This window comes from Macaca fascicularis, chromosome 3, assembly GCF_037993035.2.
Source record: "Macaca fascicularis isolate 582-1 chromosome 3, T2T-MFA8v1.1".
In the NCBI taxonomy this organism is placed as follows: Eukaryota; Metazoa; Chordata; class Mammalia; order Primates; family Cercopithecidae; genus Macaca; species Macaca fascicularis.
The window spans coordinates 36214504-36236378 of record NC_088377.1 but is presented as its reverse complement, the minus strand read 5'-3'; the positions used below and the strand labels follow the sequence as shown (position 1 = coordinate 36236378).

General features: G+C 56.6%; 1 protein-coding gene across 6 annotated transcripts in view; it reads right to left on the bottom strand.

Annotated features, from left to right (window-relative positions):
• AMZ1 (archaelysin family metallopeptidase 1) overlaps window positions 1-21875 on the bottom strand; it is a 35646-nt gene extending 13771 nt beyond the window's left edge. For 3 of the 6 annotated variants that reach the window (XR_012432167.1, XM_065541573.2, XM_074034308.1), the window contains exons 1-2: window positions 13370-13478; window positions 1364-1885 (exon numbers count right to left, since the gene is read on the bottom strand). Coding sequence is in view for 5 of the 6 variants with exons in the window: in XM_065541573.2 (XP_065397645.1) it covers window positions 1364-1667 (304 nt within the window). In the remaining variant the exon portion in view is untranslated. Of the gene's footprint in view, window positions 1-1363; window positions 1886-13369; window positions 13479-21445 lie in introns of those variants that run through there. The other 3 variants (XM_005549034.5, XM_045389763.3, XM_045389761.3) reach the window with 2 other exon arrangements.

Sequence of the window (21875 nt, the reverse complement as noted above, 5' to 3'; positions counted from 1 at the left end):
AGCAGGGGGCTCCCAGGGCAGCCCCTGGAGGGATGCACACACCAGATCACAGGTCAGGAAGACAGATGGACAAGGACCAAGGTTGGAGGCCAGGAGACCAATGAGAAATCGGCTGCCAGGACCCCAGGCCAGTAGCATCAGCCTCACCCAGAAAAGGAGGGAAATGCAGAGCCTGGCCCAGCCCCCGCCTCCTGACCCAGCCCCTGTGTCTCGACAACATGCCCATGTATCTGCGTCAGAGCTTGGGACGTGAGGCTCTGAGCCATTAGCAGGGAGGTGGAGGGAAGCGGGTGGTTCCCAAGCTGTTGGATTGGCTCCTATGGGGTGGTGGATGCATGGACCACCAGGGCTGGCGACAAGCCTGCGTAGGGTGAGTCCAGCCAAGGTCCAGCCCTGCTCTGGCTTGCTGTCGAGATGCCGAAAGGCATGGTGCGCTGGCGTGAGAAGCGGACACCGGCCCTTTCCTCCTCTCCAAGCCCGAGAGCCCCTGTCCCGTGTGCCATCTCTGCCAGGCTGCTCTTGGCATGTGAGAGGCACAGAGGCTGGCCCTGCTCCTTGCGCTCCCCGCACCTGCCTGGGCCGTTCCCTTCTGAGGGCGGATGCCTGGTGTCTCGGCCCCCCATTCACCCTGGGTCCCCCAGACTCTGCCAGACACAGAGTTCTGAGGGCAGTGACCACTCTGGGCCCTGAAGATCCCCACCCTGCTCAGCCCACCCCCTCCCACTACAGCATCAGGATGAGCACCCCCACGCCAGGGTCAAATAGACCTGCATTCCAGTCTCGTCCCTACCAGTGACCAGCTCTGCAACTCAGACAGGTCAAGGGACCTCTCCCTGCTTCCATTTCCTTGCCTATGAAATGGGCTGATCCTCATTTCGGCACCCCAAAGAAGAAATGGTCTTTTTTTTTTGAGAGTCTCACTCCGTCACCCAGACTGGAGTGTAGTGGCATGATCTCAGCTCACCACAACCTCTGTCTCCCAGGTTCGAGCGATTCTCCTGCCTCAGCCTCCCAAGTAGCTGGGATTACAGGTGTGCACCACCAGGCCCGGCGGGATCTTTATACAGCCCGCAGCACAGTGCCTGGGATGGCTCTAGTTTCAACAGGCATAGCCAGGACCACGCACATCTGGATGAGGATCAGCCCCAGAGCCTGGGCTGTCTGAGCGTAGTGTCAGGATGGGGTGGGAGGAAGGAAGCCTTGGCCCAGCCAGGACCTCCCTGCCTCCACCCTGGCATCCCAAACACCCAGGACTCTCTTCCCTCGTTTCAGTCCTGCCTGGGGGCTATGCACAGACATCCCCCCTTGTACTACATATAAGCTGGTCCCCCAGGAGCGTGCCGTTGGCGGCGGTGCCCCATACCTATCGGCTGTAGGTAGATGTGCTTCCGAGCCAGCCGGGGCTTCCGGTGCTGCAGGGAGGCGTGGAAGGTCTGGAAGTCCTCAGGGGCCTCGGGGCGGCTCAGGAGCCAGTCGAAGGCCGTGCGGATGAGCAGGGTGCAGAAGAGTGTCCTCTGCGGGTTGTAGGCCTCGGCCAGGAAGAGCCGCTCGGCAGGGGAGAAGGCGGTGACGTACAGCTGCTGCAGGGCCGCATCAGTGGAGACCAGGGCATCCTTCAGGGCCCGGGGCCCGAAGCTGAACTCCTGTGCGTGTCTACACTGCAGCATGGTGGGCGGGCAGGGCCTGGCCACTCCTGAGAGCCCCTGCTGGTGTCCATGGGCCACCCCAGGGACAGCCACGGTCTCATCCAGAATCTTCCCTCGGGCTGATCTGAGCGGCTACTGGGGGCTCCCCGCAGACAGACACTGGTCCAAGGGCCCGCAAAGCCCAGATTTGCCTGGTTCTGGATGCCCTCTGGCATGGGCGCTTCTGGGCCCACAGCACCCTGTGGGTGACAGGAACAGGTGTCCCCTCACTGCGGAGCACACATGGCCTGATGTCCTAGGCAGGGGATGGGTTGCTCCCGCCCAGGCCTGGGGAGAAGCTCCACAGAGGACGAGGGCATCAGAGGGAGCCCCAGCCCCTCCAGGACACAGCACTGCCACCCCGCCAGGTTGGAAGGACACTTTCAACCACTTCATCTTCTCTGGCAGATTGGGTCCATGGGCCACCCAGGGGACGGCCACATCTCTTCCAGAAGCTTCCCTCATCCAGAACTGGGTATTGGGAAGTACCTCCCGCTCGGCAGGGGCAGGGACATGTGTCCATGGGCCCCCACGGAAGGGCAGGGGCCCCCAAGGCCATTCTTCCGTTCCCTCTCACCAGCCAGCTCTGTCTGGAGCCCTTGGAGGGAAGAGAGACCTTCTCCCCTCCCTGCTGAGCTAGAAGGGCTCCTCCGGGTGGAAACCAAATGCTCCTCTCCCCAGCGTGATCACAAGGAGCCCCCATCACCTAGGGACCCCCCAACACCCAGGAACCCCCATCATGGCAGCTCCTCATCCCAATTACGAGCTTTCCTGGCAGGTCCCTGTGCGCCCAGCAAGCATATGTTTGGGGGGGTGGGGGTAGGCAGCCCCAGCAGCACCCAGACATCCCCAGGACACACATGAGGGTCCCGAGATCCAAATGAAGCAGTCAGGACAGGCGTTTGTGCCACACCCCACCAGCTAGAAACAGGGAGAGGCGGAGAAGCAACAGCCGATTTCAACGCCTAGGACGGACCAGGCAGGGAGGAGACGATGGGGGGCATGGGGCTGGCAGAACCGTGACAAAGCTGCCCTGCAAAGCAGAGGCTCTGACCAGAACGGCAGCTGGGCAGCCCTGCACTCATCAGGCACACGCCTGAGAGCCGTCACCGGTGGCACGCTTGGTTCTGGGCTATGCTTAGGTCTCTGTCCGGAGACTGTGAGACCTGCCAGGGTGGATGGAGAGTGGGCTGGGGAGGGGAAGCCTCACAGAACAGATCAAAGCAAAGGGGCGGTTATGGGGATAGGCTAGAAACGAACCAGAAACCACAGAAGTGAGATGCACAAATAATGCAGCAAGGCAGGTGAAGCTAAGGACATACGAATCAGCAGCCCTCAGACAAGGCTTCCTCTAGAAAGTTGAGCTAGACACACAAAACCCATTTATCTGCAGATCAGCAAGTTGCAAGACCTGCCAGCCCCAGCCGGAAAACCAGAAACTGTTTTTGCAGGGAGAATAAACAGCGCTATACGCTCTTTAACCCTGATTTCTTTTTAAGAGATGGAGTCTTGTTGTGTCGTCCAGGCTGGAGTGCAGTGGCGCCATCATAGCTCACTGCAGCCTCCAACTCCTGAGCGCAAGTGATCCTCCTGCTTCAGCCTCCCAAGTAGCTGTGACTATGGGTGTGTACCATGCCCTACTAATTTTTTGTAGAGATGGGGTCTCACTGTGTTGCCCAGGCTGGTCTCAAATTTCTGGGCTCAAGCGATCCTCTGTCCTCAACCTCCCGAAGTGCGTCAGCCACTGCACACAGAACCCCACCCCGCCCCCCAACTTCTTTTTGTTTTTTAGATGGAGTCTTGCTGTGTCACCCAGGCTGGAATGCAATGTCATGATCTGGGCTCACTGCAACCTCAACCTCGGGTTCAAGCAATTCTCCTGCCCCAGCCTCCCAAGTAGCTGGGATTACAGGTGCCTGCCGCCATGCTAGGCTAATTTTTGTATTCTTAGTAGAAACAGGGTTTCACCATGTTGGCCAGGCTGGTCTCAAACTCCCGACCTCAAGTGATCCGCCTGCCTCTGCCTCCCAAAGTGCTGGGATTACACGCATGAGCCACCGCGCCCGGTTGGTGGTTTTTTTGTTTTTTTTTTTAACAGAATGTTTCTAGTTCTGTTGCCCAGGCTGGAGTGTAGTGGCACAATCATGGCTCACAGGGGCCTACTGAGTAGTAGGAACATGGGCACACGTACCACGCCTGCCCACTAACCCCAGTTTTACACATTCATCTGGAAAATACACGTGTATGTGCTCACATTCCTATGTATATGTGAATACATAAACAAATTTGATATATGTAATTCATACATTTTCTTTTGGGGAAAAGGTGACACAGCTGTATATCCATGTGTGCACACAAATATACACAGATATATTTTTTTTCCAGAGGAACGTATTGGCTTAGAGTAGGGGAGGGGCTGGGACTGAATTTCCACTGAGATCACTGCCCACCCAGAGCTTTCTATAGCTTCTTTCTCCAAATATATTTTACAAATGTAAGATCCAACTGTATATATAATCCTGTATCTTTTTGTTTCGTAAATCATGAGCATTTTCCAAATCCTTAAACAGTCTACAAAAAAGCTATTTTTGGCTGAGTGTGGTGGCTCACGCCTGTAATCCCAGCACTTTAGGAGGCTGAGGCAGGCAGATCACTTGAGCCTAGGAGTTTCAGACCAGCCCAGTCAACGTGGCAAAATCTCATCTCTACTAAAAACACAAAAAAATTAGCCGGGCATGGTGGCACGCACCTGTAGTCCCAGCAACTCAGGAGGCCAAGGTGGGAGGATCACCTGAGCCCGGAAAGTCAAGGCTGCAGTGAGCCATGATCATGCCACCGCACTCCAGCCTGGAAGAGGGAGTGAGACCTTGTCTCAAAAAAACAACAAATTTAAAATTTATTTTAAAAAGTAAAAAATAGGGCCAAGCACGGTGGCTCACGCCTGTAATCCCAGCACTTTGGAAGGCCGAGGCGGGTGGATCACCCAAGGTCAGGAGTTCGAGACTAGCCGGACCAACATGGCGAAAACCCGTCTCTATGAAAAATACAAAAATTAGCCGGGCATGATGGCGGATGCCTGTAATCCCAGCTACTCAAGAGGCTGAGGCAAGAGAATCACTTGAACCCGGGAGGCGGAGGTTGCAGTGAGCTGAGATTGCGCCATTGCACTCCAGCCTGGGCATCGCTGCAAGACTCTGTCTCAAAAATAAAAAATAAATAAAAATGCTATTTTCAACCACTGCCCAAAAACACTGTGATGAACATCTTTGTACTAAGTCTGTGTTTCCATCTCCTCAGGATGAATTCCTAGAAGGGAAAATTCTACAGGGGGATGTTTAAAGGATCTTGATTTGTATTGCAGATTGCTTTGCAGAAAGATCACACCAGTTTACAATCCCACCAGCCCTCAAGGTTTTTTGTTTTTGTTTTTTGTTTTTGAGACAGAGTCTCCCTCTACCCCGCAGGCTGGAGTGCGGTGGCCCAATCTCAGCTCACTGCAACCTCCACTTTCTGGGTTCAAGCGATTCTCCTGCTTCAGCCTCCCAAGTAGTTCGGACTACAGGCACCTGCCACCATGCCCAGCTAATTTTTGTATTTTTAGTGGAGACAGGATTTCACCATGTTGGCCAGGTTGGTCTTGAACTCCTGACCTCAAGATGATCTGCCCGCCTCGGCCTCCCAAAGTGCTGGGATTACAGGCGTGAATCACCATGCCCAGTGAGCCCTGGAAGTTCGAAGTCATCAGCAGCAGATAAAAATGACTATTGGCCAGGCGCAGTGGCTCACGCCTGTAATCCCAGCACTTTGGGAGGCCAAGGTGGGTGGATCATGAGGTCAGGAGATCGAGACCATCCCGGCTGACACGGTGAAACCTGTCTCTACTAAAAATATAAAAAATTAGCCGGGCATGGTGGCAGGCACCTGTAGTCCCAGCTACTCAGGAGGGTGAGGCTGGAGAATGGCGTGAACCTGGGAGGCGGAGCTTGCAGTGAGCTGAGATCGTGCCATTCACTCCAGCCTGGGCGACAGAGCGAGACTCCGTCTCAAAGAAAAAAAAAAGACTATCAAGAGCCACAAACCACACTGTGTTCCAGGCAGGGCTTCATTGCTTCTACTCTCAGAGAAGTGGGTGCAGTTTTTGTCCCCATTTCCAAGAGAGTGAAACTGAGGTGGAGCAGGGTTAAATCTAACTTAGGCAATGCCACGACACACCAGAATCTGAGGTTGTGGGGGGCAGAGCAGGGGGGTTGGAACACACGGATTTTGTTTTCTAATAATAGTTATGTCCATTTCCTTTTTTTTTTTTTCCAAGACAGTTTCTCTCTGTCATCCAGGCTGGAGTCCAATGGCACTATCCCAGCTCACTGCAAAACCTCCGCCTCCAGATTCAAGTGATTCTCCTGCCTCAGCCTCCCGAGAAGCTGGGACTACAGGTGTGCGCCACCACGCCCGGCTAATTTTCTATTTTTAGTAGAGACAAGGTTTCACCATGTTCGACAGGCTGGTCTCAAACTCCTGACCTCAAGTGATCCACCTGCCTTGGCCTCCCAAAGTGCTGGGATTATAGGCAAAAGTCACTGCACCCAGTCTTTTTTTTTTTTTTTTTTTAAATGAGAGAGAATCTCCCTGTGTTGTCCAGGCTGGAGTGCCGTGGTGCACTCAGCTCACTGCAGCCTCCAACTCCTGGGCTCAAGCAGTCCTCCTGCCTTGACCTCCTGAGTAGCTGAGGCTACAGGCATGCACCAACACGCCCAGCCAATTTATTTTTTGTAGAGAAGGATCTCACTACATTGCCCAGGCTGGTCTTGAACTCCGAGGCTCAAGCAATCCTCCCTTATTAGCCTCCCAAAGTGCTGGGATTATAAGCCTGAGCCACCACATCGGCCTGAACGTGCAGATTTTCAAGCACAGTGGTTCCCATCGCCATGGGAACCTTGCCGGGACCATGTGGGTTCTATGCAGCCCGAGCCTGTGCCCAGACCCCCATGCCCACCTCCAGACACTAGCATGGGTCTCACTCCTGGACTCCTGGAGTGAACAGGGCAGTCCTGGCAGGTTCACACCAGGGTGGAATTCCCGCCTCTGGACCGCAGGGAAAGAAAGAAACATCAGATGCACAGACAATGGAGACGACCAGATCCCGTGGCCGTGGAAAGGGCCGTAGTGGGCAACTCTTGCAGGAGGCCAGAGGGTGAGCACGGAGGAGCCAGAGGGTGAGCGAGGAGGAGCCAGAGGGTGAGCAAGGAGGAGCCAGAGGGTGAGCACGGAGGAGCCAGAGGGTGAGCGAGGAGGAGCCAGAGGGTGAGCGAGGAGGAGCCAGAGGGTGAGCAAGGAGGAGCCGCGAGGACAGACCCAAGTCAGCCAGAAGCAGCTGAGAGATGCACGATCAGTGGTTCTGAAAGAGGTTGGGTGGGTCCCAGGGCAGGCGAACACACGGGTTCATTCATTTATCCAATATATACCAAATACTAGGCCGGACGCGATGGCTCATGCCTGTAATCCCAGCAACTTGGGAAGCCAAGGCAGGCAGATCACTCAAGGTCAGGAGTTCAAGACCAGCCTCGCCAACACGGTGAAACCCCATCTCTACTAAAAATACAAAAAATTAGCCAAGCATGGTGGCATGCACCTGTAGTCTCAGCTACTTGGGAGGCTGAGGCAGAAGAATGGCTTGAACCCGGGAGGCAGAGGCTGCAGTGAGCCGAGATCGCGCCACTGCACTCCAGCCTGGTGACAGAGACTCTACCTCAAAACAATAAAATAAAATAAAATAAAAAATCTATTATAAATAATAGATATTAATATATATTCAATAAATCTCATATATAACCTTATATTAAGATTATATATAAGATTATGACCAGGTGCAGTGGCTCACACCTGTAATCCTAGTACTTGGGGAGGCAGAAGGATCACTTGAGCCGGGGAGGTCAAGGCCAGCCTGGGCAACATAGAGAGACCCCCCTCTCTACTCTATGAAAAGAAAATAAGGATTTATTAGGAGAATTGGCTCACGGGCCTCAGAGGCTGAGAAGTCCTACAGTGTGCTACCTACAAGCCAGAGACCAGGGAAGCCCGAGGCGGGACTCAAACTCAGCTCAGGTCCGGAGGCCTGAGAACCAGGGCAGCCGACAGTGGACATCCAGTCCCCGGGCAAGAGAGGATGAGATGTCCCAGCTCCAGCGGTGAGGCAGGAAATGAGGGGTGAACTCCTCCCTCTGCCGTCTGTTCTATTCAGGGCCTTGAGGGATTGGAAGGTGCCCAGCCACTTGGGGAGAGCAGTCCCTCTTCCTGAACCCACTGTCCTAATCCTAACACCATCTTGAGCAGCCTCACAGATATGCCCAGGAGCAGTGTTGCATCAGGCACCCTGTGGCCCAGTTAAGTGGACTTGTGACAGTGACATCAGCTGTCAAGGGCTTCCTGGGTGCTGGGCCCTGTGCCGGGGGCTCTTCCAACATGAGTGGACAAAACAGAGGTCCCTGGCCCCATGGAGCTTAGATGCTCCAGCAGGAAGGCAGGTGGCAAACGTGCTAAGTAAATAGCGTATATGGTAGCTTAGAAGGTGACAGGTCCTATTGGAAAAAGAAATGGCTGGCTGGCTGCGGTGGCTCACACCTGTAATCAGCACTTTGGGAGGCTGAGGCGAGCAGATCATGAGGTCAGGAGATCGAGACCATCCTGGCTAACACGGTGAGACCCAGTCTCTAATAAAAACACAAAAAATTAGCCAGGCGTGGTGGTGGATGCCTATAGTCCCAGCTACTCAGGAGGCTGAGGCAGGAGAATGGCGTGAACCCGGGAGGCGGAGGTTGCAGTGAGCCGAGATCACACCACTGCACTCCAGCCTGGGCAACAAGAGCAAAAACTTCATCTCAAAACAAAACAAAAAACCACCTCCCTGCAGAGGGGGGCAGGGTTCAGGGGTGCCAGGCCCGCACTCCCATTCCTGAGACAGTGATCAGAGTGGGCTCTGTTGAGGTGGGATCTCTGAGCAAGGAGGCAGCGGGGAGGAGGGGCAGACTGTCCCAGACAGAGGTGGGTGTACACAGGCCGGCGGCAGATACGTCTGGGGGCTCAGGGGACAGCCAGAGGAGGCTGGTGTGGCTGGAATGAATTGGAGGAAAGAACAGGGAATGAGATTGAGGGAAGATGGGGCCACGTCAGGAGCTGGGACGCTGTTGGAAGAGCTTTAACCTTTGCTCTGAGTGAGGTGGGGAACCGCTGCTGGGCTTGCGGACAAGAGGTGGGGTGCGGGGCTCCACAAAGCCCATCTCCTGCCCTAGCCACGCCAAGTGTCAGGGTGTAGAGGTAGCGCCCCCAGCAAACTCTGAGTCCCCTCAGAGCCTCCCGGGGACCCACTATGGAAGAGGCACCCAGGAAACCCTTGAAGCTGGAATGCCCTCAACAGCACGGGGGCTGTGGCATGAGCCTGGCCCTTTTTTTTTTTTTTGAGACAGAGTCTCACGCTATCGCCCAGGCTGGAGTGCAGTGGCGCAATCTCGGCTCACTGCAAACTCCACTTCCCAGGTTAAAGCAATTCTCCTGCCTCAGCCTCCCAAGTAGCTGGGATTATAGGCACCTGCCACCACGCCCAGCTAAATTTTTTTTGGATTTTTAGTAGAGACGGGGTTTCACCATGTTAGCCAGGATGGTCTCGATCTCCTGACCTCATGAGCTGCCCGCCTCGGCCTCCCAAAGTGCTGAGATTACAGGCGTGAGTCACCGCGCCTGGCCAAGTTTGGTCCTCTTTTAACCCCATTGTGCCTCAGTGTCCTCCCAGGTGAGATGGGTGTGGTCCCACCTGCCTTCCTCCAGGAGCGTGGCTGGCCCAAGCAGGAGGAGGCGGCGCTCAGCCGGCCTCCAAGCATCTGACGCCACATGAAACTAACCAGCTTATTTTTGTTTCTGGGTGCCGGTCACACGACCTGTTCACCGGCTCCTCGCTCCCAGACCTTCCGCTCACCAGCGCTGCCACCCACGAGGGGCAAGCACCATCACCTTCCAGTTATCTCTAAATCATCCCCCTAGCACCACAGCCAGCTCAGAATGATTTGTTCTGTCGAGAGAGGGGCCTATCAATTATTTCTCTGGAGCAGCCCAGGGCCTTCCACATGCCCAGGAGGGTCTGTGTCCCAGCTTTCCAGAGAAGGAGACAGTAAAACAGATAGCAATGCCTACGGGCACCCTGGACCGGCCCTGACCAACATTTCCCTTCCCGTGCCTGCCACCCTGCAAAGTCCCAAAATCACTTACTTTTTTTTTTTTTTTTTTTTTTGAGATGGAGCCTTGCTCTGTCACCCAGGTTAGAGTGCAGTGGCACGATCTCAACTCCCTGCAACCTCCGCCTCCTGGGTTCACTGCCTCAGCCTCCCGAGTAGCTGGGACTACAGGTGCCTACCACCATGCCCAGCTTAGTTTTGTATTTTTAGTGGAGACGGCGTTTCACTATATTCACCAGGCTGGTCTCGAACTCCTGACCTTGTGATCCGCCTGCCTCGGCCTCCCAAAGTCCTGGGATTATAGGCGTGAGCCACCGCGCCTGGCCCAAAATCACTTTCTGATGCAACACCTTGTCCAACCTCCAAAGCCACCCTGAGGTTCACCCACATCATGGCCCAGGAGACTGAGGTTCAGAGAGGGAAAGCCACTTGCCCAGGGTTACACAGCTCACCAGGATCTTGACTCCCAACACAGTGACCCCCCTACTCCGGTCCTCATACACGGACCTTCCCCGACTCTTGAGGGGGCTTTCCTGCCAGCACCCACATCCGCCTGACCACCCGAAGACCCTGGTCAGAGGCTTCCCTGCCAGCAAACCCTCCTACTCCAGGCAAAGCATCAGGAAATGAGAAAGGCCTTTTTTTTTTTTTTTTTTTTTTGCCTCTCTCACCCAGGCTGGAGTGCAGTGGCACAATCTTGGCTCACTGCAACCTCCTCCTCCCCGGTTCAAGCGATTCTCATCCCTCAGCCTCCCTAGCATCTGCGACCACGGATGCACGCCACCACGCCAGGCTAATTTTGGTATCTTTAGTAGAGACAGGGTTTCACCATGTTGGCCAGGCTAGTGTCGAACTCCTGGTCTCAAGTGATCTGCCTGTCTCGGCCTCTCAAAGTGCTGGGATTTCAGGGGTGAGCCACCGCACCCAGCTGAGAAATGCCTTCCTTTTACCAAAAGTTCAGAAGCCCTAACACATTGGTTCCAGGTGTGACTTGGGCCCAAACTGCAAACCTCAGGCCCATCTGAGTCTTTCAGGGAGGACCAAATCCCATAGCAACAGGAAGGGCCGCAACAGCAAGTTTTTCAGGGGGCCAGAGCATGTGCACAGAGGAGCCACAACCACAGACAGCCGTTTGCACACCTGCAAGCAGTGGTGGGCACACAGGTAACTCAGAGAATCTACGTGGGAAACCCAGCCAGAGACACACCGACGTCAGCCAACCTGAGCCGCCCAGGAAGGAGTGGCCATGCCAGCTCCAGACTGGCCTGGCTGGAAGATCAACAGGACGTGAGAGGCAAGCTCTAAAAATAGCCACCTCCTGGGACAATCGCTCGAGTCCAGGAATTTGAGTCCAGCCTGGGAAACACGGCAAAACCCCGTCTCTATAAAACATTTTAAAAATTAGCTGGGCCTGGTGGTGCATGCCTGTGGTCCCAGCTACTAGGGAGGCTGAGATGGGAGGATTGCTTTAGCCCTGCAAGTGGAGGCTGTGGTGAGCTATGATTGCATCACTGCATTCCAGCCTGGAGGACACAGAAAGACCCTGTCTCTCTCATTCACACACACACACACACACACACGAAAGCACAGCCACCGCCCAGTGAAGACTGGAGAATGGTGTGACAGGCTCCAAGCTGGGCATGAGAAGGCCCAGGTCCCTCCGTCCCTCGACCCAGGTACAGCTCTCGGACGTCCAGGGCATGACATCTGCCCAGACAGCATTTCCTCTCAAGGAGCCTTGTGGCCACATGTGTCTCGATGGGTCATTCAGGAAAACCCCAGTCCCCACTGTCAGCTGCCACCCAACAGTCCTTCCATCCTGCCAGGTCATTTCCTCACAAGACCACTCCTCACATAGAGCCAGAGCTGCATGTGAGCCCTGGGGGTACCCACGGGGAGGGAGCCGCCGTTAGTGGGGGTCAGCTTCCCAGCAGCCTCTGGCACTCATCAACCCATCCATGCTCCAAAAAGGAGACCCCCCAAATGGAGGTTCCTCGCTGTCCTTTGGGTCCTGCCCCAGTGTGTCCCCCTCCTCTGCTAACTGCAGTCATGACAGCAGCCAACAGGTCCTGTGCCTGCCTCCTCCAAGCCACACATGGAGCCTCCATGGGGAAACAGGCTCAGACGTTAAGTGACTTGGCCCTGGTGACACAGCTTTGGGGCAGCAGGGCCTGGTTTCAAAGCCACGCTTCACACTGGAACCCCAGCTGCTCCTGGAGCAGGGATGTTCTAATGGGAGACAGAGGGCAGGACATCTCCTCTCCCAGAGCACCCATGTTCCAGCCCTGCTGCTGTTAATACCATGGGTAAACTCAGACTCTTCTCCTTCCTCTTCCCCTTGCCTTTTTTTGTCCAAAGACTAGAAAAGAGCACGTCCACATCCCCCCATCCCCCCCACCCCAGGGAGGGTCGGCCACTCTGAGCAACAAGGGCGGCCAGGTTGGTCCAGTAACCAGGTATCCAAGGTTAGGCTGCCCTAAACCGCGGAGCTCCGGGCACTCATTCTCCCCCATCTGACCACGCAGATGCCCGGGCTTCGGGCAAGAAACCACGCTCTGATTCTCGCTATTCTGAATGCGCTTTGCAAAATCTCCCAGCAGCTGCATCGAGCTATTCATTAGCTGACAGCCGAGACCTTCAGGCGGAACCAGACGGACGGTTTGGGGGTTTCTCACCTCTCAGTTTCCATTCGCTAGGAGGGGAAACCGGGGGCTTAGACCACAGGGCTAGTGGCCTCCGGGCCAGACCCTCGGCTTCCTGTTTTCTCTCCTCACCTGCGAACCCCAAACTCCTCTCCCAAGTGTTTCCCTCCCGTGATGGGTGCAGGAAGGACCCACGTCCCTGCCCTCCCTGGCCCTTTGTAAAGTTTGCCATTTCTCTGTCCCTCCTCCCTCGCTTTTCTGGTTTTGAGACCTGTCTTGCTTCCCTGCAGGGGTAATATCCATCGTCTTCTCCCTCAGTCTCCTCGGTGAGGAAGTATGCCCGGCACATACACAGGCTTGGGGGACCCCGGGGCGCCACGACATTCTCTGCGCCCTGGAGGCTCCCTGGGGACGTCCCGCACCCTCCTGGCTCGCCCCAGCCCGGAAGCGCCTTCTTTGGGGCGCCTGGCGCTGGATTCCCGAACCGTCCCCAGTTTGCTCCCATCGGGAAGCGTGCAGGTCGCCCTGGTCTGGGAGGATGGCGGGGAGGGGGCGCGTAGCCCTTCCCTGGCCCGGCCTTCTCTCTGCGGGACCTGCCCGAGCTGTGCCGACCCCGGCGCCGCGCTGCACCAAACCCTAGCCAAGTGCGCCCTTCGCCTCTCCGCTGTCCCTGCGCGCTCGTAGCCGCCGCCGCCCGGGCGTCCTCGGGGCTTGCTGCGAGGGCCGGGCCGGACCCGGAGCTGCCCCTGCCCACCCGCCCCAGCACGGAGGTCCCTCTCCATTCCCCCCGCCCCCGAGTCTTCTCCGCGCGCCCCGGTACCTCGCAGTCCCGCGTCCGACGGAGCCGGCAGAGGCCGCGCCGGGCACCGAGCCCCGGGCACCGAGCCCCGGGCAGCAGCGTGGGCAGCTCGGCCTGGGCCGGGAGGATCGGGAGGTCCCGGTGACGTCAGCGCGCGGGGCAGGGACCGAGGCGGGCTGGACTGGGGCCCGTGTGGGGCTGCGAGCGGGACAGGAGGGCCACACCCCTCCCGGCGCTCGGTGTCCTGCCCCACTCCCTCCAGCTGCCCGCAGTGCAGCGCATGTGGGCCCCTCCAGCCTCCCAGAAACACCTGGGCAGGGGGCCTCAGAGCCTAAAGCCAAGCAGGTGAGGGAGGTCCGTCAGCTGGGGCCAGTTCATGCCTCCCCAGGTGAGAGGAGTAAACTAGGCTACCCGGCAAGGTGCCAGGTGAAGAGGTGAACCAGGCCGCCAGGAGAGGCCCCTGGTGAGAGGGGTGAACCAGGCCGCCAGGTTAGTCCCATGGTCAGTGTGGCCCTGAGGATGGGCGCCCTGCTCTGCCCTGACCAGCTGTGAGCGCAGCCCTGGCCCTGTGCCAGTCACCACGAGATGGAAAGGACTCTAAGTGTGGGAGGATGACCGAGCCCAGCCCTGGCCGTGAAGGCCGGCACGACGGCTCCAGACAGAGCCCAGAGGCTCTTCCCTCAGACTGCCCTTTTCCTCTCTCCAAACCCTCCCAGTGCCAGCTTCCCTCGGGCAGCCTCCCACCAGCTCTGCTTCACCGTGCAGAAATGCCCCCCACGCCCTCAGCAGCACCCCACAGATGGCTGAGGGATTCGTCACCATCGTCCCACACCAGTGCAAAGAATTTTTTTTTTTTCAGTTGGAGTCTCACTCTGTTGCCCAGGCTGGAGTGCAATGGTGCAATCTCGGCTCACTGCAACCTCTGCCTCCCAGGTTCAAGTGATTCTTCTGCCTCAGCCTCTCAAGTAGCAGAGATTATAGGTGCCCACCACCATGTCCAGTTAATTTTTATATTTTTAGTAGAGACAGGGTTTTACCTTCTTGACCAGGCTGGTCTTGAACTTCTGACCTCATGATCCACCTGCCTAGGCCTCTCAAAGTGCTGGGAGTACAGGCGTGAGCCACCACGCCCAGCCACGAGGAATTGTTTTAAGCCTTAAGAAATAACAACACAGCTGGGCTTTGTGGCTCATGCTTGTAATCCCAGCACTTTGGGAGGCTGAGGCAGACAGATCACAAGGTCAGGAGTTCGAGACCAGCCTGGCCAATATGGTCAAACCCCGTCTGTACTAAAAATACAAAAATTAGCCGGGCGCAGTGGTGGGTGCTTGTAGTCCCAGCTACTACTCGGGAGGCTGAGGCAGGAGAATCACTTGAACCTGGGAGGCAGAGGTTGCAGTGAGCCGAGATTGTGCCACTGCACTCCAACCTCGGCGACAAAGCAAGATTCTGTTTCAAAAAAAAAAAAGAGAGAGAGAGAGAAAAAAAAAAAAAAAGAAATAACAACACTAGGTGTCCAGTGTGCAAAATTTGGAAAATTATGAAAAATCAAAACAAAAAGAAGACCCCATAAGCCAACTGCGTAGAGGTAACCTCTCTTACCTTCTTGTCAGACATCCTTCTGATCCCCTTTTCCACCTCATTGAAATATATATATATTTTTAATTTTTTTGGCTGGGCGCAGTGACTCACACCTGTAATCCCAGCACTTTGGGAGCCTGAGGCGGGCGAATCACAAGGTCAGGAGATTGAGACCATCCTGGCTAACACGGTGAAACCCTGTCTCTACTAAAAAATACAAAAAATTAGCCAGACGTGGTGGCGGCGCCTGTAGTCCCAGCTACTTGGGAGGCTGAGGCAGGAAAATGGCGTGAACCTGGGAGGCGGAGCTTGCAGTGAACCGAGATCACACCACTGCCCTCCAGCCCGGGTGACACAGGGAGACTCTGTCTCATAAATAAATAAATAAATAAATAAATAAATAAATAAATATTTTTTGAGACAGGATCTTGCTCTGTTGCCCAAGCTGGAATGCAGTGCTACAAACGTGAGTCACTGCAGCCTCGACCTCCTAGACTCCAGCAATCCTCTTACCCTCAGCCTCCTGAGTAGCTGAGACTACAGGTACATGCCATCACACCTGGCTAATTTTGAAACTTTTATGTAGAGATGGGATCTTGCTATGTCGCTCAGGCTGGTCTCAAACTCCTGGGCTCAAGCGACCCTCCCAGCTCAGTCTCCCAAAATGTTGAGATCACAGGTATGAGCCACCATGCCCAGCCTAAATACGTATTTTAAGGGATTCACACCACATACTGCGTTCTACAGGCAGTCCGTGACTTCACACCCACCAATAGCCAGAAGTCCGTCTCCACACCCTGATGGTCTGCGCTGGACTCCGTGTCATGAATCTGTCACCTGGTTTGGGACATTCTGGTTTCTCCTGGTGTCTCACTAGCATATATCACAGTGATAAATGATCTTGTTTCCACGGATGTTTGCACAGGTGTCCGGTTCCCCCTACCTCGGGATAAATTCCTACAAATAGATTCTGGCTCACAAAGCTGCACTTTTTGACACGTGTTGCCGTGGGGGATTTTCCAGGTTATTTCTGTTGGGGATGGAGAACTCAGAACCTGAGAAAACATGAATTTTGTTTGTTTGTTTGTTTTTGAGATGGAGTCTCACTCTGTCACCCGGACTGGAGTGCAATGGCATAATCTGTGCTCACTACAACCTCCACTTCCCGGGTTCAAGTGATTCTCCTGCCTCAGCCTCCCGAGTAGCTGCGATTACAGGTGCCAGCTACCATGTCCAACTAATTTTTGTATTTTTAAGAAGGACAGGGTTTCATCATATTGGCCAGGCTGGTCTCGAACCCCTGACCTCAAATGATCCATCCACCTCAGCCTCCCAAAGTGCTGGGATTACAGGCGTGAGCCACCGAGCCTGACCTGAATGTTCTGTCCTAAAACTGCTTATTACAAAGAAATTGTGGAATACCCTTCTCCGGCCCCTCACGCCCCTCCCTGAATAGCTACAGGGATGGGAGCCACAGGAAAAGGAAGCATGTGTTGAGCCCGGAGTGGCAGTTCCTCCTCTGTCTGTTGGGTCAGCCCAGGAGACTGGAAGCCCAGATGAGTAGGGTCCCTCCTGGGTGCCCCAAGGTGGGACATGGTGGGTGGCGCCGTGCCCAGTGCCAGGTCCCCTGGAACACAGAGGCAGCCTGCTGATGACCTGGCCTCTGCCAGCCAAGGCTTCAGGCAGCCAACGCACTGTCCACACTGCACCGGTGACACACTGGTCTCCACACCAGCAGACTGCACACCCCTTTCTGGTTGAAGCTACCTGGTCAGAGTCTATTCTAGAAAGAGGCAGTGTGATATGGGGACCCCTGTCCTTTCAGCGATGAACACAGAGGGCTGCCCCCACCTTCGTCCCCATCACCATCCTCTGACCCGGGCAGACCTGGGGTTAAAAGAGAGCCGTGGTAGGGGGGAGGGATAGCATTAGGAGATATACCTAATGTAAATGACGAGTTAATGGGTGCAGCACACCAACATGGCACATGTATACATATGTAACAAACCTGCACGTTGTGCACATGTACCCTAGAACTTAAAGTATAATTAAAAAAAAAAAAAGAGAGAGAGAGAGAGAGCCGTGTGGCCTGAGAAAGCTGCTTCGTCTTGCCCTGCCTCAGTTTCCCCAGGGTGGGTTAAATAGTGGCCCCCAAAAGATGTGCCTGCTTGCACCCTCAGAATGGGACCTCATTTGGAAACTGAGCCTTTGCAGATATGGTTAAAGTAAGGATCTCACGATGAGGTCATCCTGGGTCAGAGTCAGGGTGGGCCCTAAATCCAACGCAAGTGACCTTATAAGAGACAGAAAGAGGTTCCTCATTGGAGGAAGAAGACAATGTGAAAAATAATGACAATTTTTTTTTTTTTGAGATGGAGTCTCACTCTGTCACCCAGGCTGGAGTGCAATGGCATGATCTTGGCTCACTGCAACCTCTGCCTGCCTCAGTGCTTCTCCTGCCTCAGCCTCCTGAGTAGCTGGGATTACAGGAGCACGCCACCAAGCCCAGCTAACTTTTGTATTTTCAGTAGAGATGGGGTTTCACTGTGTTGGTCAGGCTGGTCTTAAACTCCTGACCTCAAGTGATCCACCTGCCTCGGCCTCCCAAAGTGCTGGGATTACAAGCATGAGCCACCACACCCAGCCAACAATGTTTTTAAGAGAGAGAGAAAGAGGCTGGGCGAGGTGGCTCACGCCTGTAATCTCCAACACTTTGGAAGGCCGAGGCAGGAGGATCACTTGGGCCCAGGAGTTAGAGACCAGCCTGGGCAGCATCTCTATAAAAAATTGTAAAAAACAGACAGAAAGTAGAAGACACAGAGACACAGAGGAGAAGGCGGAGATGGGAGTGGTGCAGCCACAAGCCAAGGACACCTGGAGCCCCCAGAAGCGGGAATAGGCAGGAAGGACCTTCCCCTGGAGCCCTGTGCAGAAGTTTGGCCCTGCCCCAGCCTTGACTTCAGATCTCTGCCCTCTAGAATTGACAGTCAATGTGGGCTGTTTGAAGCCACACAGCTGTGGTCATTTGTCACAGCAGCCACAGGAAACTCATCCACATTGGAAAACAGGAAAATGCTTCGCACAGGTTTTATAAGGATGAGGAAAACTCTCCCAGGGGCCTTGGCACACGAAGTCCTAGGAAGCAGCAGCTGCTCACTCAGCAAACTCCAGCCCCTGCATGTGCTGGGTGCGGGGCCGCGGGACAGGGGCTTGGCCTCTCTGCAGCTCAGCCCTGCTCCAAGGCCAGCAGGCAAGGGTTCAGGCAGACAGTGCTGTGGGGACAGAGGAGGACGGCGCTGAGGCTGACTTCACCACACAGCAAGATGAGCTGGGGCGAGGGCAGGGATGGGGGTGTGCCAGGTGGAAGAAACCGTGCGAGCAGAGGCCTGCCTGTCAGAATATGTGCAGAGCTCTGGGCAAAGACAGGTGCAGGAAGTGGGGCAGAGCCAGGGGAGCAGGAGAAGAGATGAGGCTGCATCTGAGAAGGGGGGTTGCTGAGGGCCAGGGGCTGGGGGGTGAAGGGGCTCGGAACACAAGCAGGGGAGCCGTGCATGGCTCAAGCAGGGGTTTCCATGGCCTGACACTGAGGTCTCCTGGGTGCAGCAGGTGACGTCCAGGTAGGAGGCAAAGGGGTCTGAATCCCGGCCCAGGCAGGATGCACGGGGCCAGACCCCAGCACTGCCTGTGGCACTTGGGGTGCCCCAGCACAGAGTATAGTCAAGCCCTCCTCCCTGCCATGGGCTCCTTGCCCATGCCTCAGTTTCCCCAGGCCTCCCTGGAGCTGTTGCTGTAGCACTGTAGGAACGCAAAGCAAAGCTAAGGACCCTCCTATCGGCCTGAGGCCTCCTGGGCAGCCATTCTCAAGAGACCATGTGCTGGGGGCCCACCTGGTGTCACCTCGTGCTGGACACAAGACCCTGACCCCTGAAACTGCAGTATCCACCCCTCACCCTGTCCTGGGGTAGCTGGGGACCCTCTCAGGCCTGAGGGGAGGACAGGAGCTCCCCAGCACGAGGAGCACGCCACTGCAGGGTTGGGGCCAAACAGGGCGAGCTCCCAGACAGGCTCAGCTGGCCCTGGCCCTGGCCCAGCCTCCCCGTGCCCAGCCTGTGAGGCCGCCCTTTGAGCTTCTGGATTAGTATTCACGCCGGGTCCCCAGCTCTGAAAGCCCTTGTTCCCTCCAGAGAGCAGCCAGGGCGGCTGGGGCTGGGGGGATGCTCAGTGCAAAGTGACAGCCCCAGCCATACACTGGGGCCCTTAGCCCGCTCCCCCAGGACCCCTCCTCCACTGTTGGGGCTGTCCATGGGCTCAGCCAAGGCTGGGGGACTGGGAGGGAGGCCCGTCTGTCCATCTCTCTGTCTGTCTCTCTCTCTCTGAGTTTGTGTCTCTGTCTGTCTCTGTCTCTTGGGGTTCTTGGTCTCTCTCTGTCACCAACTCCCTCCTCCCTCCATCCCCGTCTCCTATCCTCTCGTGCTGCCTGCAGTCAGGGGCTGGGAGTAACTCCACATGTAGTTTCTCCAACAAGAAAAGACACACGGGCCAGGCACATGGCAGCGAATCTCCCGTAACATCTCCCTGCACCACCCGTCCCTGTCGGGGTCTGTCTTGACTCTGAGCTGCCTGCAGACCTCCCCACAGCCCCCACAGTTGGACCCCAACAACAAGAATAACAAAGGCTTGGCTGGGCGCAGTGGCTCACGCCTGTAATCCCAGCACTTTGAGGCCGAGGCGGGCAGATCTCTTGGGCCCAGGAGTTTGAGAGCAGCCTGGACAACATAGCAAGACCTACCCGCATCTCTACAAAAAATTTTAAAAAATTAGCCGGGCGTGGTAGCATGCACTTGGGAGGCTGAGGTGGGAGGATCACCTGAGGCTGGGGAGGTCAAGACTGCTGTGAGCTGTGATTGCACCACTGCACTCCAGCCTGGGCAAGGGTGAGACCCCATCTCAAAAAATAATAATAATAAATAACAAAAGCTATGTTGATGGTGCCCATGGCCAGGCGCACGCTGATCAGGCCAGCTTGGGGTTTCTGGGCCTGAGTGGCACCGAGCTCAACCGTGTTCCCGCTCCAGCCCTGTGTCCTCAACTCTGAAACGTAGTTCTAAGATGGATGGGATTTGCCATGAGGGGGCATCCATGGGCAGGGATGCAAACAGTTGGTACACAGGGTCTTGGAAGATTTCTGACCTGGAGGCCGCCCTGCCCGGCACCTGTGGGTCACACCGCTTTGGCGGATGCAGGGATCCTGAAGGCCTGGTATCTGGTGATTTGGCCGGGCGCCCACCCAAGGCCACACCACGGACCATGGAAACCCCCTCGGAGTCCTCAGACGTGCCTGGCCCTTGGCTTGGCCAGCAAGGTCGCCAGGGAGACCCAGCATCCCTCGGGGTCCCGCCCTGGGAAGGAGCCTCCAGTGAGTGCATGGGCTGCGCTGGGCTGGTCCATGAGGTGCATGAGGGGCCCCAGCTCTGCAGCCAGAACCCACGGCCAAACCCACAGCCCAGCGGCTTCGTCCAAGTGGACAGAGCTGGCCTGAAGCAGCCGAGACCCTCCTGAGCCATCACCTCTGCCTCCTACACACCCAGAGCTGGGGTCGGGGGTGAAAATGAGGAGGGAGCCCCTGCTCCTTGGGCGTCTCCAGCAACCCCAGCCGCACAGGGGATCTCGGGTATCGAGGAACAGCCGGCGTGCCCAGGACGCGCCCGGCTCCCTCTTGAGGCTTCGCTGCCTGGGGTGGCTGCGTGTCTGGACTCCCGGAGGTGCCTGAAGAAGCCCTGTAGAAGCCGGGGTCTCCAGTGCCTGCTGCGGTGCACACCCACCCAGCCTGGCGGGGCTCAGGGAGCCTGTGGGGCCGGAGACCCAGGCAGGTCCCCAGAGAGCCAAGTGCCTATTAATGGGAGCTCCGGAAGCAGCCCCCTGGTGAGACAGCTCTGGGGGTGCCACGAGCACCCAGACCTTGTCAGTGCCTCCCATCCCAGGAAACCATATTATATCCCGGCCCTGCCCTCCTCCTCCAAGTGCCACTGTCACCAAGGAGCATCTAGTAAACCTCCAAAATCTCTCTCAACTGCCCGCCCCACCCAGGCCGGCTACAGACTCCCCGGCCTCCACACACCCCCTTCCAAGCCACTTGCCCCCAACAGGAAGCCTTTCAAAGACCATGTCTCACCACTGCCAGCTGTCAGCTGCGTCCCTCGGCTCTGTCTGCCCCAGCCTCACATCCCTAGTTCCTACCTCCGGAGTTCCTCTGCCTACGAGGCCCCCTGCACCCTCAGCTGGGCCTCCTCAAGTCGGATGAAGCCCCAGCGTCCTTCAGGGCCATGGCCCCTCACCACCTCTCCCGGGCTCCAGACTCCATCCTTTCTTCCCTGGCCTCCTGGCCTTTGCCTGGGCTGTGCCCTCCATCTGGAGCAGAGGCCTGGTTGCCTTCCACCCCACATTTAGGGTTCAGGCCCCACAGCTGCCTCTTCCCAGAACCCTCCCGGCACGCACTTCAGCGACTCTCACAAGTACCTGTTCAGCATCAGCCTTCACCCAGGAGTACAGGCTGGGGACGAGGGCAGCGGCCGCCTCTGCCGGTCCTGTCAGCACCTAGTGTGATGTCCAGGCCACCGTGGGTGCTCAACCCGGGCGGCTGTGCTGCCACAGGTCACAGCACCAATCAGACACCCCCATCCCCACACACACCCTGCACCGGCCCACGCGGCCGTCACACTCGGAGCACACACACTCTGACGCGGCTGCACTGTTGGTACACGCACAGGCGCACACACCCACACGCACAGGCGCACACGTGGGGGCACGCACGCTGGGGTGCCCTGACCTCCCCGCACGCCCTCCTGCAGCCACCCCGGCCTCTGTCCCCACGCGTGTCACACACGGCCGGGCGTGCTTGCTCACGCCGTCCTGCGACGTGGTTCCAGCCGGCGCCCGGAGCTCGATC